The sequence below is a fragment of the Hippopotamus amphibius genome, chromosome 8 (genome assembly GCF_030028045.1).
Source record: "Hippopotamus amphibius kiboko isolate mHipAmp2 chromosome 8, mHipAmp2.hap2, whole genome shotgun sequence".
Lineage (NCBI taxonomy): Eukaryota > Metazoa > Chordata > Mammalia > Artiodactyla > Hippopotamidae > Hippopotamus > Hippopotamus amphibius.
In genome coordinates, this window is record NC_080193.1 from 7,903,617 (window position 1) to 7,916,984 (window position 13,368).

The 13,368-nt window shown below is 45.4% G+C and overlaps 1 protein-coding gene across 2 annotated transcripts in view; it reads right to left on the reverse strand.

Moving 5' to 3' along the window:
- Window positions 1-1,885: 1,885 nt before the first annotated feature.
- The window catches only part of GRK3 (G protein-coupled receptor kinase 3), a 122,987-nt gene continuing 111,504 nt past the window's right edge, over window positions 1,886-13,368 (reverse strand). For both annotated transcript variants that reach the window (XM_057746128.1, XM_057746129.1), the window contains 3 exons: window positions 12,001-12,137; window positions 9,504-9,617; window positions 1,886-8,260 (listed from right to left, as the gene is read on the reverse strand). In XM_057746128.1, coding sequence (XP_057602111.1) covers window positions 8,099-8,260; window positions 9,504-9,617; window positions 12,001-12,137 — 413 coding nt within the window. In that variant the 3' untranslated portion in view covers window positions 1,886-8,098. The remainder of the gene's footprint in view (window positions 8,261-9,503; window positions 9,618-12,000; window positions 12,138-13,368) is intronic.

Genomic DNA, 13,368 nt, shown 5'->3' on the forward strand with positions numbered 1-13,368 from the left:
TATTTGTCTTTCTCTTTCTGACTTACTTCACTCTGTATGACAGACTCTAGGTCTATCCACCTCATGACATATAGCTCCATCTCATCCCTTTTTATAGCTGAGTAATATTCCATTGTATATATACGCCACATCTTCTTTATCCATTCATTTGTTGATGGGCATTTCGGTTGCTTCCATGTCCTGGCTATTGTAAATAGTGCTGCAATAAACATTATGGTACATGTTTCTTTTGGGATTATGGTTTTCTTTGGGTATATGCCCAGGAGTGGGATGACTGGATCATATGGTAGTTCTATTTGTAGTTTTTTAAGGAACCTCCAAATTGTTTTCCATAGTGGCTGTACCAACTTACAGTCCCACCAACAGTGCAGGAGAGTTCCCTTTTCTCCACACCCTCTCCAACATTTGTTGTTTCCAGATTTTGTGATGATGGCCATTCTGATCAGTGTGAGGTGATACCTCATTGTGGCTTTGACTTGCATTTCTCTGATGATTAGTGATGTAAGCCTCAGGGTTTTATCTGGTTAATCCGACCCCTGGAGATAACCGGCCTGAACAACTCGGACTCAAAAACTCCTTTCAATCTCCTGTACCCAGAATGATTAGAAAGTGGCTAGGAAAAGAAAGCCTGTCTCCTTCAGTTCAACACCTGGTTCTTGCCCAGGTAAACCAGTAGGGGTTCCAGGGTTCAGGAAGGCATGGTTTAAGGGGGAGAGTGAAGCAGTGATCCTTAAGGCAACACAGGAGGACCCCTGGGACGTGTGGGAGAGCATTTCCTTTTCGCTCTTGAAGTACCCTTCGATGGAAACTTGGAGGATGGTGCTGGCTAGAATGGTCCTTCAAGATTATCTAATTCAACTGCCTTAATTTAGGGATGAGAAGAGAGGACCAAAGAGGTTGCCCAGTGACCTTGATGGGAGTGAGGTCCCCAGGCTGCTCCCTCTCCTCCTAGGCGCCAAGGTGTGACTGGGTTTCTGCAGCTCTCCAGAGTGGTCCTTGGTTACGTACCTCCCCCACGCCGCAGCCTCTGCCCATGATGCTGACTACGTGCCCCACAGCTGGGGCTCCTGCCAACTATTTCCTTCCTTTTCAAGTCGGCAACACAAATAGCACTCCAGGGAAACTGCATGGCTCCGTGAACCCATCGTGACACCCTTTCCTGAACCGGCAAGGGACAGGAGGTGTTCCCAGCTCAAGGACAGAGGTTCCTACCCTACCTTCAACCTGTGGACCAACAGGCAGAGAGTCCTGCCCAGGCAGCTGTGGCTCTGGGGCCACCACCTCCTTGGATTTCTGGTTTAGAGTGACACGGGGTCTCTCCTTCAAGTCTTCTTGGGAGCAGGGATGGAGCGTGGGAGGCCGTAACTTCTGGGAGGGACGCCAAAGTCACCCTGGGAGTACGGGGTGGAGCCTGGCGTAGCACCTAGAAAAACTGCAGACGAGATGGACCTCCTGGCTTTCCCACTCTTTTCCTGGCACCGTGTCTTCCATGAGCAGGTAGACTCCCAAACCCTGACACTGAAGTTGGCTGTGCTCCAACAATCGTTGAAATCAGCAGAAATGCTCGTTGGCAGTTCCCTTCCTTTCAATAAAATCAGCCTCTGTATGTATTTCCCCTTAGTCAGGATTGTTACAAACGAGTCACCTCCTGATGACCTAACAGCTTGATAAAGAAATGTAGTTTTCGATGATGGGTGATGACTTAGAGGGCCAGGATAGGGAGGGTCGGAAGGAGTCATGGGAGGGAGGGGATGTGTGGATATATGTTTAAATACAGCTGACTAACTTTGGTGTACCACAAAAACTGGCACAACAGTGTATTTATATTCCAACAAAGAGCTTTAAAAAGAAAGAAAGAAATGTAGTTTTTAGTTGGGGGGGGGGGGAGCAGCACACCGAAGTAAGTCTCTTTGTACAGATTCTTTTTATTGAGGTTTATATAAGTAATTTATCGACACAGAAAACCAGCCTGGCTGCCCCCAAATAACTGTGAAAGATGGCGAAACTAACCGACGGTGACACACCACACACAGGGCAGGCGACCGCGGACGGGACCAGCAACTCACGTGTGATGTGATTTCAAAAGTGCACAAGTAAACGCAGACTAAGAGGCGACTGTAAACCTCTGCTGCCACAATCGATGGGAAAAGAGAGAAAAACGGATGAGAATTTCATAGGTACAATATCTAGATTTACAATATCGAATTCACTGGCTTCACCTGGCAATGCCAGAGAGAAAACAGATTTATTTCTTCAAGGACATTACCCGTGGCCACGAACGGAGCAAATATGTGACCATGTGGATGGCTGTGCAGCCAGGGAGACAGGGAGAGAAAAACGTCAGCATGTGAACAGGGCTCCCTCTCTCACAGGGACCGATCTTTGCTCTTATTTCCTGTGGGCCCTCAAAGGTCTGCTAGAAAATAAGACCTCTCGAAAAGTTTTAACCACAGATGAGACCATTTTCCAAATCATTTTGAAACGGCGAGGCAGGGAAGAGTCACGTTCGAATGTGCCGCTGCCGGAAGTGCTGTTTTTAAAGCCGGTGGGGCCGTTTCTAAAGAATGTGGAGGAAGAAGCTTCCATCTAGTAGCTGATGAATCGGGTGCAACAGTCAAATCTTGAGGCGATGGCCACACTGACCGGGGGGATTTGGCACAACAGGAGTCAGAAGTGATGCTCTGCAGGTGAACTTCAGCTCCTGAAGGCTGACTGTACAGAAGCGATGATACACACCTGCCCCGCTTGCTGGGGCCCCTACACAACGCTGTGAAATCTACATGGTGAGGGAGGGATGCCAATGTGCTTTCCTGAAATTCTTTTATAATGGAGCCAGCCTGGAGTCAAGCGTTCTGGGAACCTGTCAACAAGCAGGGGGCCTTCAGAAGAGGTAGACGACAGCAGTATTTCACTGCAAGTTCACTGTCAGATGTTACCCCAAGAAGTTCACTGCCTCTCAGCACAGAGCAGAGGGTTAAGCTATTATTGAAAACAGGCCACGGCCATGAGAAGGGATGTCCCCCCTACGTTGCTATATGCTTTGTTTCAATTTTATTTTGCAGGGAAAACAAAACAAAACAGAAAGAGCTGCATTTCCTTAAATAACAAACTATACAAACAAAAAGGAGCAGAAGTGCTAAGGAATGTTTTTGATGAGAACAAGCTGAAGGATTTAATAAATAATATAAAATGCTTTTGTGCTAAAATAGAACTCTTGTTTATATATATATATATATGTAGTTTGGCAATCTTTATGTTACCCAGCAAAAAGCCAAATCTATTATTATTAGTTAAATCATAGAAAAATACAATTTAACAACAGAACTGAAAGAAATGGCCAGTGCTTAGCTTATAAACCACATGTAATCAACTTAGAAACAAGAAGTTGAATTTCAAGTCCTTTGGAATATGAATACACGATTAGAAATATTTCTCCATTCCCTACCCTTACACACGAGACAGTTTATATTAGGACAAAATGAAAAATGGAAGCATAGTTACCAGTTTTTCAGAGATGATTTTGAGATCTGTTAGGTATAAGACTGTTTACTATAAGAACGTGAGTTAACTCTAAAACGCAGGTTTTTCCTATGTGGTTTTTATGGAATGCGTATACTGTTAATCCACTTTCCTAGTGTGCGCCTGTGTTTTTAAATAAAGGCAATTCAAACTTTGGGGTGCCACATTTATCAGTAAGCGCTAACCCAGCCAGGCCAGAGAAGTGGCCGGTCACTCATGCCCCCAGGCCTTTGGACGTGGCCAGAGTTGGGCATCTCTGTTACTCTGTCGTCAAAGAACAGCTCTCTCAGGCTTTGCGGGTGAAGGAAATCTAAACGTCATGATGACTCACGGAAACAAAGAAGCAGCATGTTAGAGTTCAACTTTCATTCATTCTACAGTAAACTTTTAAAAACGTGGCCTGGATACAAAAAATTCACATTAACGTGAATGTAAGTGATTAATGAACTGAAGCTTCTCAAGTTAACCCGATATGGGAAGGAAAATCATGTTCCATCTTTAGGAAGAAAAAAATGTTTTGAAAAGTTAAACTATGAAAGCTCACTCTTCCTGGCTCAAGCAGCAAGCCCAGTCCCGTAGGGGAATTGGGGTTAACGTCAGTGGCTGTGCAGCAGTGTCCCCACCCGGCCAACGGGGCACGGCACGGACGGCGCCCACACCCCTCCTCTGGCCCCCTGGCCGGCTGCAAGGTGCACACGCCAAGATGGGGCATCAGCTCCTGGCCCCGTGCGCTTTCCCCAAGGGTGACGGATGTCAGGCAGGGGCAACCTCATTTCTACAGAAAGTCCTGGTGGAAAGCAAACAGCCTCTTCTAAGTCCAGCAGCTCCCATATTCAAAAATAAAGCAACGGAGTCTTACAACGGTTACTATTCACCTCCTCTTGTAATAAGGGGAAAACAACCCCCCAGCACCAAGTTTAACTGTAATTTCCCTGGTGCTTTACGGTGTAAAGAGATTGGCTTTTACTAGCAAATTAACTCTCTTCTTCCTCTGCCCCATTTCTACCAGGATTCTGCCTTCTGTGACACCCACCCCACCCACCTCCCAGCATCTGTCACAGATCCGAATGAAGCCCGACTCCTCTCTGGATACGAAGGCATCCGACTCTGGGAGGGGAGGAGTTCATTTCCCAAGCATCTCTGAATGACACAGATATGCTTCCCTGAATGTAACTGAGACAATTTACATACAACAAAATCATACGAGATAAGTTATCTTACACCAGCACATTGCAAAATTTTTAACAGATTCACATCAAGCGAAAAAAGTCCAACCTTGAGAATTTTCTTTTCTTCTGGATAGGTTAAAATTTCAAAACCTCAGAAAAATCAGTTCCACTGAAAAGTCAAACAATTGGATTGGATTGGCCCAACTATAAGTTCTGAGTGAAATTAAAAAAGTCATCAGAAAAGAAACACACTCTGATCCTCTTGAGAGTTAAACCACACTGTCAGCCGGTCAATGATTTTCTTTACTGGCCAGTGGGGGCCTTCAAACAATTGTTTTTAGTATCTGTACAGTGTATTTCAAACCGCAGATCAAAGCTAACTCTTGCTTTAAACAGATCGTTGTTTGTGGCTGTTGCTCTATTTATTTACTTCTCCAGCTTTGTTGCTTTCTTTCTTGAGCAGAAGGCTTCCTTTCTTCAGCAAGCCTTGACATTTACCCCTTCTCCTTACATACAGAATTTGAAATTGCCATGTCCGTGAACTGACCAATCAGAGGCACAAGAAGTGAGACATTCATATTAGCTGTGAAACAACAGCTGATTTCTAGCAGTTCCGCTGAAAATTCATACTTAAACATGATAGAGAAGGAAAAACCGTGAGCCCCAATGACATAAGGGGATAGATGCACCAAAGAGAATGTTTTAGGTTAAAAAAAAATAACCTTGGATTCCCAAAAGTTTTTAATTCATTCCATATATGCTGTAGAGCAGCTTAATCTCTTATTTTTAGGCTTTCCTATAGCGATTCCTTTGAATTATGAAATCAAGACATTACTAACATAATTTTATAAAAATATCAACTTCGATGATTTTCTCTGACAATGTGAAAATAGCCCAACCATATAAATCTAAGATAATAACACTTGCGCTCAATTTTATCCTTTTAAACCCTCCAAACGAAGGTACGGTCAAACATTAAGACCTAAAACAGCCACATATACCAAGACTTCTAAACCAACCGACTTCTTTGGCCACGTGGGCACCAGGCACTGGGACAGAAGGGTCGCAGAAGTGTCTTCTGTCTGGTAGCAGAAACACTTACCCCAGCAGAAGGGCTGGAGGCACAAGTTCAGGAGGAAGACTGGCCTCTCTGGGGCTGCCGACCTGGGCCCCAACACAACCCGAGACCCCCTAAAAAGCTGCTCATCCTAACCTCCCAGAGCACTTTTAATAAATCACATCCAAGTAATGTACTTCTCAGCCCTGCCGTCATCCATCATACTCGAGGGGGTGTAAAAGTTCACCTGGAATACATTTGAGGCAAAAGGGCTCTTGGAGTATTTCCAATTCATTTTTCTTTTCCAAAGGAAAGATAACCTTGTGTTCTACTCCAGAGGTTACTGATATTTTTCAGTGATGCAAATCGGCGTAGCTGGTGCCCGGGGTACGGAATGTGAGACGCTAAGCCCAGGCCCTCAAGGAATTCGTGCACCTCCTCCACGTGAGGCTACACCTCTACTCTGTCCAGCAGCCGCGTGAGGCTCAGCAATTTCTAAACTGTGATTACCCGTCTCTGAACCATAAGCGCCGAACACAAGTGAGCTTGTGATGGAGCCGGTAACCACGGCAGACAGCAAGCATCAACCACGCCTGGAAAGACGCTCACTCCTCACGAACTGCTTTTCTGTCTCTCGTGGTTTTTGTTATTTTAACTCTTTTTTTTTTTTTGAAACCAGAATTTGAATACTATTCTTCCCTTCTAAATCAGGGAAGTCCATGTAAATAGCAGCCTGCAACTTTCATACTGGAAACAGCAGACAGAACATGTATGTTACATTCCGACTAGTAGTTGAGAGAAACAGTGAACGTCACAGCTTCTTTTCCAAGATAACTCCTATAAAATAAAAGGCTCTTTCGGTAGCTATCTTCCAAACTCTCAAGATATCGTTTCATAAAAAGGACTTACTTTCCCAGTGAGTGCGGCACACAGATGTAAACACAAAGATTTGGAACCACTAAAAATATCGAGGACAGGATGCAGATAATTACGATGTCAAGTTATTTATATTGTTAGTAGTCGAACTTAGAAACAGACAATAAAATTGCACTAAGAACAGGACAAATATGTGGACTTTGAAAATTACTGTTACTATTTTTAGTCTGATGACATGGAGGACTTCGCTGGGAAACACACCAGTTCTTATAAACCCAGCACTTATTAGGGGCATGAAACAGACCATGGGGAGAGGAGGCCAAGGGGATGAGGCTGTCGCTGTCCCAGAGCAGCCCGCCCAGGCAGAGAATTATCCGCTAATGACAGTTGAACGACAATACGAGTCAATATACAGTTAACCCATTTCGACACATTCGTCTTCAGCATTCCTTTTTTCAATAAAATTCATTTTAAATTATACTAAGGTGTAAAACAGAGTTTCCTTCCTTGACACATTCGTTACCGAGATGCTTCCTGAGGTGAGTCAGAGAGAATCAGAGTGGCTGTGTCACATGGCCACTCTCTGTCCAAACCCGAGAAGGGTGCACCCCCAGGCATTCCCGTGCACCCAGACATGGGAAAGTGCTGTTGACGTGAAGGTTTTTGAAAATCACTGTTGCCTTGAGATGTAAAACGCCACTGCCTCTCTCCTGCAGAACCACTGTGGACTGTCCAATGACCTACCGTCTGATGCCCTTGATGCTGAGCAGCTCCTACACCCTCAGAGGGCAGGCACCCTCGGTCCCCAGCTGCCTGAGCTCCCTGTCGGAGGCAGGCCGGTACCCATGGGTGCAGCATCACGGGGAAGGCCCAGATGCAGCCCTTTCAGAAAATCGCTGCAGCTTTCCACCCCCGGACCATAAGAGGCTGGTTCTCAAGGGCACAGAGATACCCTCAGGTGGTCTGCCACCCTCTACCCCACCCCCCAGCTGTACGGAGCAAAGACATCTCAACCCAGCTGTGGCTGTTTATGGACAGAACATGGCAACGCTGGGGTGATCTGATCGGCAGACTGTCTGATCCCATCTTGGCAAGTCTGAGATATGTTTGATATTGGATGTAAAAAGCGATGTCATCAGTAGGAATCTTTTCAAGTTCTGGTTCATCTATAACCAAAAGAAGTGTGTGGCAAAGAAAGAGAGCTCTGCTTCTTCAGTAGTTTCGGGGGTGGACAGATGCAATCGTGGCGGGAGGCCCTCCGTGGGAGAGGAGGCGCCCCCAAGCCTGAGGATGGTCACCGCTCGCAGCAGCAGCATCTGGGAATCCTGGGCGCCCCCAGCCACGCAGCACGCTGGAGGTGAGCGACTCCATCTTCCATCCTCACACGTCTCCCAAAGGCTCCGCTTCGAGGGCCAAGCAGCCCACGTGGACCTTCCGGAGGAGGTGCCGTCTCCCGGGACCCTCCCTGAGCCGGGGGTCAGAGGCCGTTGCTATTCCTGTGGCAGAGGGGTGGCTTCGAGAGCTCCACAACAGCCGAACGGGATTTGTTGAGGAACTTGGGGGCGCGACGTAACAGCCGCTGGGCCTCCGTGAACGTCTCCGTCAGCTCTTTCTTCCACTGCACAAACTCTGGGTCGCTCTGGGCAAACACACGGGGGTGGAGGGGGAGGGTTGGGACAGTGTCACCGGCTTTGCCAAACACATGGATGCCTCTGACCAGTCCCGATGTCCTCAGAACCCCCCACCCCCAAGGGAAAGCACACCCCATATCCCGCCCCGCAGTGGTGAGTCACGCAGGGACTTCCTCCAGGGCCCCTTGCCCAGAGGAGGGACCAAGCCCTTCAGAGAAGCCTCATGAAACCCCACAGGAGAATCACTGCCTTGACTTTGTTGAGAGATCACCTTTGATCTCTGACGTCTAAAACAACTCGAGTCTAGAAAAGAATACATGAGAAGTTGTGACTTTGTTGTTGTTGTTGTTGTTTGTTTTTCTGTTTTTGTGTTTTTTGCAGCATGTGGGATCTTAGTTCCCTGACCAGGGATTGAACCCACGCCCCTTCCATTGGAAGCGTGGAGTCTTAACCACTGGACTGCCAGGGAAGTCCGAGAGGGAGTTTTGACAAATTTAAGGAGCACCTTCACATGTGCAATGATGTCATGAAGTAATTAAGTGTATGTTTTTCTATCAACTACTGGTTGATCTCAGTAAATATGCTCTTTACACACACACACACACACACACACACACACACACACACACACACACACACACACACACACACACACACACACACACACACACACACACACACCAGTAGAAAAGTGTTGCAGTCACGAAGTAAGCACATCTTTGATTCTACCACTGCTTTAGCTCTCTAAATACGCTCTTCCCCCCCACCCCCCCACATCCCTCCCACACCCAATACCCCAGTAGAGAAGCATTCAGGAATTCAGTTTGGGCTACAGTAGAACTCTGGGGAGAGAAAGATGGCATTTCCCCTGTTAAGAGTTACTTGGGGATCTTATGTCTGTTTAAACACACAAACCTCAACTTCAAATATGCAGAAAGATCAGATCAGTTTAGAGCTGGAAAACGGTGGAACAAATAAAATTCGAGGCCCCCATTAAATACTAGATGGTTTCCAGGCAGGGTAATCAATCACGTTATTTCCAGCCCGTCCTCCTGCCATTTTCAAAGGAACTGTTCTTTTAAAGTAACTGTTAATTTGCTGAAAACCTTGTATCTTCCGACTTTTTGCTAAGTTAGCGAGTGATAAAGCATGGAATAAGAAAATGTCTGATAACCAGGCAGGCATCTTTGCTGAGAGTTTATATAATTGTTCTAACTGTCACCTCTGGGAAAAAGACACATAAACACTCACCTCACACTGCAGGACAAATTGCTTCCCTCCTTTTATCCTCAACAAAATGCACTTTTTGTCTTTAATCTGAGTTTCTTCCACAGACACAATCTGTTCCATCGTCAGTAAATTTTGCTGACCGTAAAAATAAAAGACGGTAAGTTACTTCACATTATCGCGTGACTTTTTAAGTTAATAAATAATACTGAAAACTACCAGCTTAGAAAAAGTAAAAAAAAATAAAAAATAAAAAAAAAGGCATCTTTCTTTCTTTGATGATATTCTAGAAGTGGGGGGAAACGGCTACAAAGGAAATGTACAAAAATTCAAAATATAATATCTCAAAACAAGCTGCCGAGAAAGGAATGTCTCTATAAGGCAGGAAGCAAAGCTGCTCCCTCGGCAGAGCAGTGGTGTGGGGATGAGGGTGAACGACATGCACCCCTCCTGCATCACACACTCGCCCAGACGCGCTCAGTCCTGCTGTGAGGGAACAAGGACGCCATACGTATGATCTACACGGGCAAGAGGGGTGTCGCTGGCTTTGAACTCAGCAGCCCGCGAAAAGGTCGGTCACGCCAGCTTGTAAGCGACTGCTATTTTGGTCACACAGAAATGATGTTATAAACACAGGCGACATCCTTGAGAGACTGTCCTGCTGGGTCTATAGCATCATTGCTGTGGGTGAACTGCTATAGTGTCTCTGAGCACCTTACCATTTTATGTTTTTTGGGATAAATACTCCAGGAATCCTAAACGAAAAACGACACCATCAGAAACTCACATTTTCTTTATTCCTTACTTAAACTTACGAATCTACCTATGCACATTACGTAGCTTTGTAAATCAACGCTAAACGCTGACTCTTTTAAAACCAAGATGATTTATTGTATCCAGTGGTAAGCAAAAGAAGATTTAGCTTTTTTGCTTGTTTTCGAATATTTTGAAAAGTGAGCCAATTTCTTTTCAGTGTATACAACAGCGACTCACCAATCGCTAGCATAGTAAATGCACACTGTGCCCAGGGCCACTCACTATCTGGAAATAAACATTATATAATGATAAAAGGTGTGAATTCTAACTCAGAAGCTAGTAAGTATTCTATAATGTAAAAAATACACATGCAATATTATTTACAATATAATTATCTTGTATTTATACATAATCACATACATATATTTTATATAATACATTTTATATTATACAATACTTACCAGTACCTGACTTATAATTCAGCACCCCCCCCCCCCCAGAGTCTTATTAACCATAACTCAGAGCCTAGATGTGTGAATTTTTAGAAGATGACCTCTACGGCACTAGTAACAGTGAGAAGGTGCTGGTCACTTGTGAAGAATGTGGTCACGCACGGTAGCATCACTCGTGATTAAATGGTATCTTCACCAACAGGGATTTGCAAAACACATTCCAGAGTCAAATACACCAGATCTCGGCTCCCCGCGTCCCACGCTCCGGCCACTGGAGAGCTGTTTTCTGATACGGGGCCGTATTTCGACACACCAACTATGTTTCTCACAGTTGGGATCACTGTCCTGCTTATGATGACCAACCATTCCCTCCCCAAGAGCAGAAACCCTTCCGCCAGGCTGCCATCTTCCAGGGAGACAAGCCCTGGGCGCTTCACACAGCAGGTGCTTTCTAAACGCTGCCCAGCTTGCTACAAGGGACAGTGTGGACCAGACACTTCTTTGTTCCCGTTCACTAACATTTGCTCTCGAAAGGACCTTAGAGGGCAGCTGTATCTTCCTGTCTAATTGGATGAAACACACTTCTGATTCTCCAGCAAGGTGGACACGACAGGAGGGGTCAGGTGGCCTGGCCTCGGTGCCAAGCTTATCGGCCTGCACCACTGACCTTGTCTTACTCGACCCCAACTCGGGAGGCCTCGTAACGGAGACGAGGGGGACAGGCAGACCCCGGTCGGAATCACTCCTCACCCACACCCGTCACTGGTGCCAGACCTTCCCTCTCTAAGCCCTGGTTCTCTCTTTATACTGTAAGGGTTGGCCCTCAAAGGTTGCTACACAAATTAAATGTGTGTGTTGCGGGGGGGGGCATGTTTGTTCACAGCACTGGGCCTAAGATAAATACGAAACAATTGTACTGTACTAGTTGTTACCATTTCTGCGTCTCCCGTTTTACAGATGAGGAAACTGAGGCTCGGTCAATGTAATGTGCTCCAAGTTCCACCGACACGGAGCATTGGATTTAAACGCCTCTGACTCCAAAGTCCCAATTTTTTCCCCTTTTTTGATCCACCGAACTGCTCTCCAGCCTTCCTCCAGCCTGTCAGCTTTGACCTCCCTAGACGGCACATTCTATTTTCAGGTAGTACCAAATCCTTCCTGGACCCAGAAGCACAAAACTTAACGTCTGAACGTGAAAATCTCACGTACCCATGTTTAAAGGGGTATGGGAGCTAGAGGGAGATTTTAGAAAACATGCCGGGGAGGTGAAATCACCATGGAAACGAGCGCTCGGGAAGACGCTGCAGACTTACTCGTGACTCGCCCTCTCCTCTCCATTCAAGTCTGTTTGGAAAGAGGTAAAAATATCGACGCTGCCACTGAGTCAGGAAGGGGTTCCCCAGCTTCAGCATGTACCCGTGTATGATGCAGTCTCTTCCCAGGGCGTAATCTGAGGCACAGAACACAACGATGAAACTCAGCAGGGACGGGGACAGAATGTCTGTATGCTTCTTGGAAAAAAAAAAAAGAATGACGCACTTTTTGGGAAAAGAGCAAGTTTCTATAAAGAGAGTACACTATAGAAAGAACAGGTCTCTCCAGCTCTCCACTAGCATATTCAGTGGCTGTTTCTCAATATTCTGATAAATTCACAATGCCCCTCTACTGCTCTGAGAGGGTAAAAGTTTGTTTGCCAATTATTTTTTTTTCGTGATGTAGGGTGAGAATTGGGGAACAGAGAGTGACTGAACTCAAGCTATGCCTGAACTCCCTGTGCCTTTATATGGGATTGGGCTTCTCCCTTTAAAGTTATTAAAAAAACAAAAAACAAAACAGAAAGGGGATTTTCTTGTCCAAAGAAGCCAAAGTAACACAAGGGTCAAAAACTGTTCTTTCTTCCTTTCACTTTATATAATTATCCTTCCTATACCTAGTCATGTAGGGAGACCAAGCTAATTCACACACATGTTGAGCCCTGATTACATTTTTACAGTAGAGTACTCTTTAAAAAAAAAAAAAAGGGTCCATTTTAAGTGGCTTGCTTTGCCTTCCTTAGAGGCTTTGGTGATTATGTTAGAGGCATTCATTCACTCACTATATGAAGGGAACAAACGCCTAGTTGCTGTGCATGTGCTAGATGTTCTGGACACAGCGGTGAATAAAAGAAAGACAAAAGTCCTCGCCTTCAGGGAGCTTACATTCCAGTGGGAGAGTCAGGTAGTAAACAAACAGGCATAATCCATGTTGTGTCACTTGGACCCAAGCAGGAAAGAAAGGCATGAAGGAGGGAAGGGCCTCGGGAGGGCCCCTGGTGATGGGGTGTGGTTCACAGACTTGCCATTTTAATGGAAAAGGTGTCCGCATTTTTCAAGTATAATTAAAGTATAGGTCATGTATTTTCACTTCAGAGATCGAAGCCTAGACTATATTTTTCTTTAAGGGTGACTTCTGAGATCTTCAACCAAGATCTAGTTATGTCCAAATTACTTACTTATATATAAAGATTATCTCATTAATTTGCTAGACGTTCTAACTGAAGCTCCAATTAAAAGGCTACATTTCAACAAGGTCAATAAGATGCATATCTCTAAAGAACAGCTTAGAAATAAAGCCCCTTTCCCTGCAGAATGGAGGTGAGCACAGTTAAAGGGCTGTCGTGTTCCTTTGGTGCTCGGGCGACT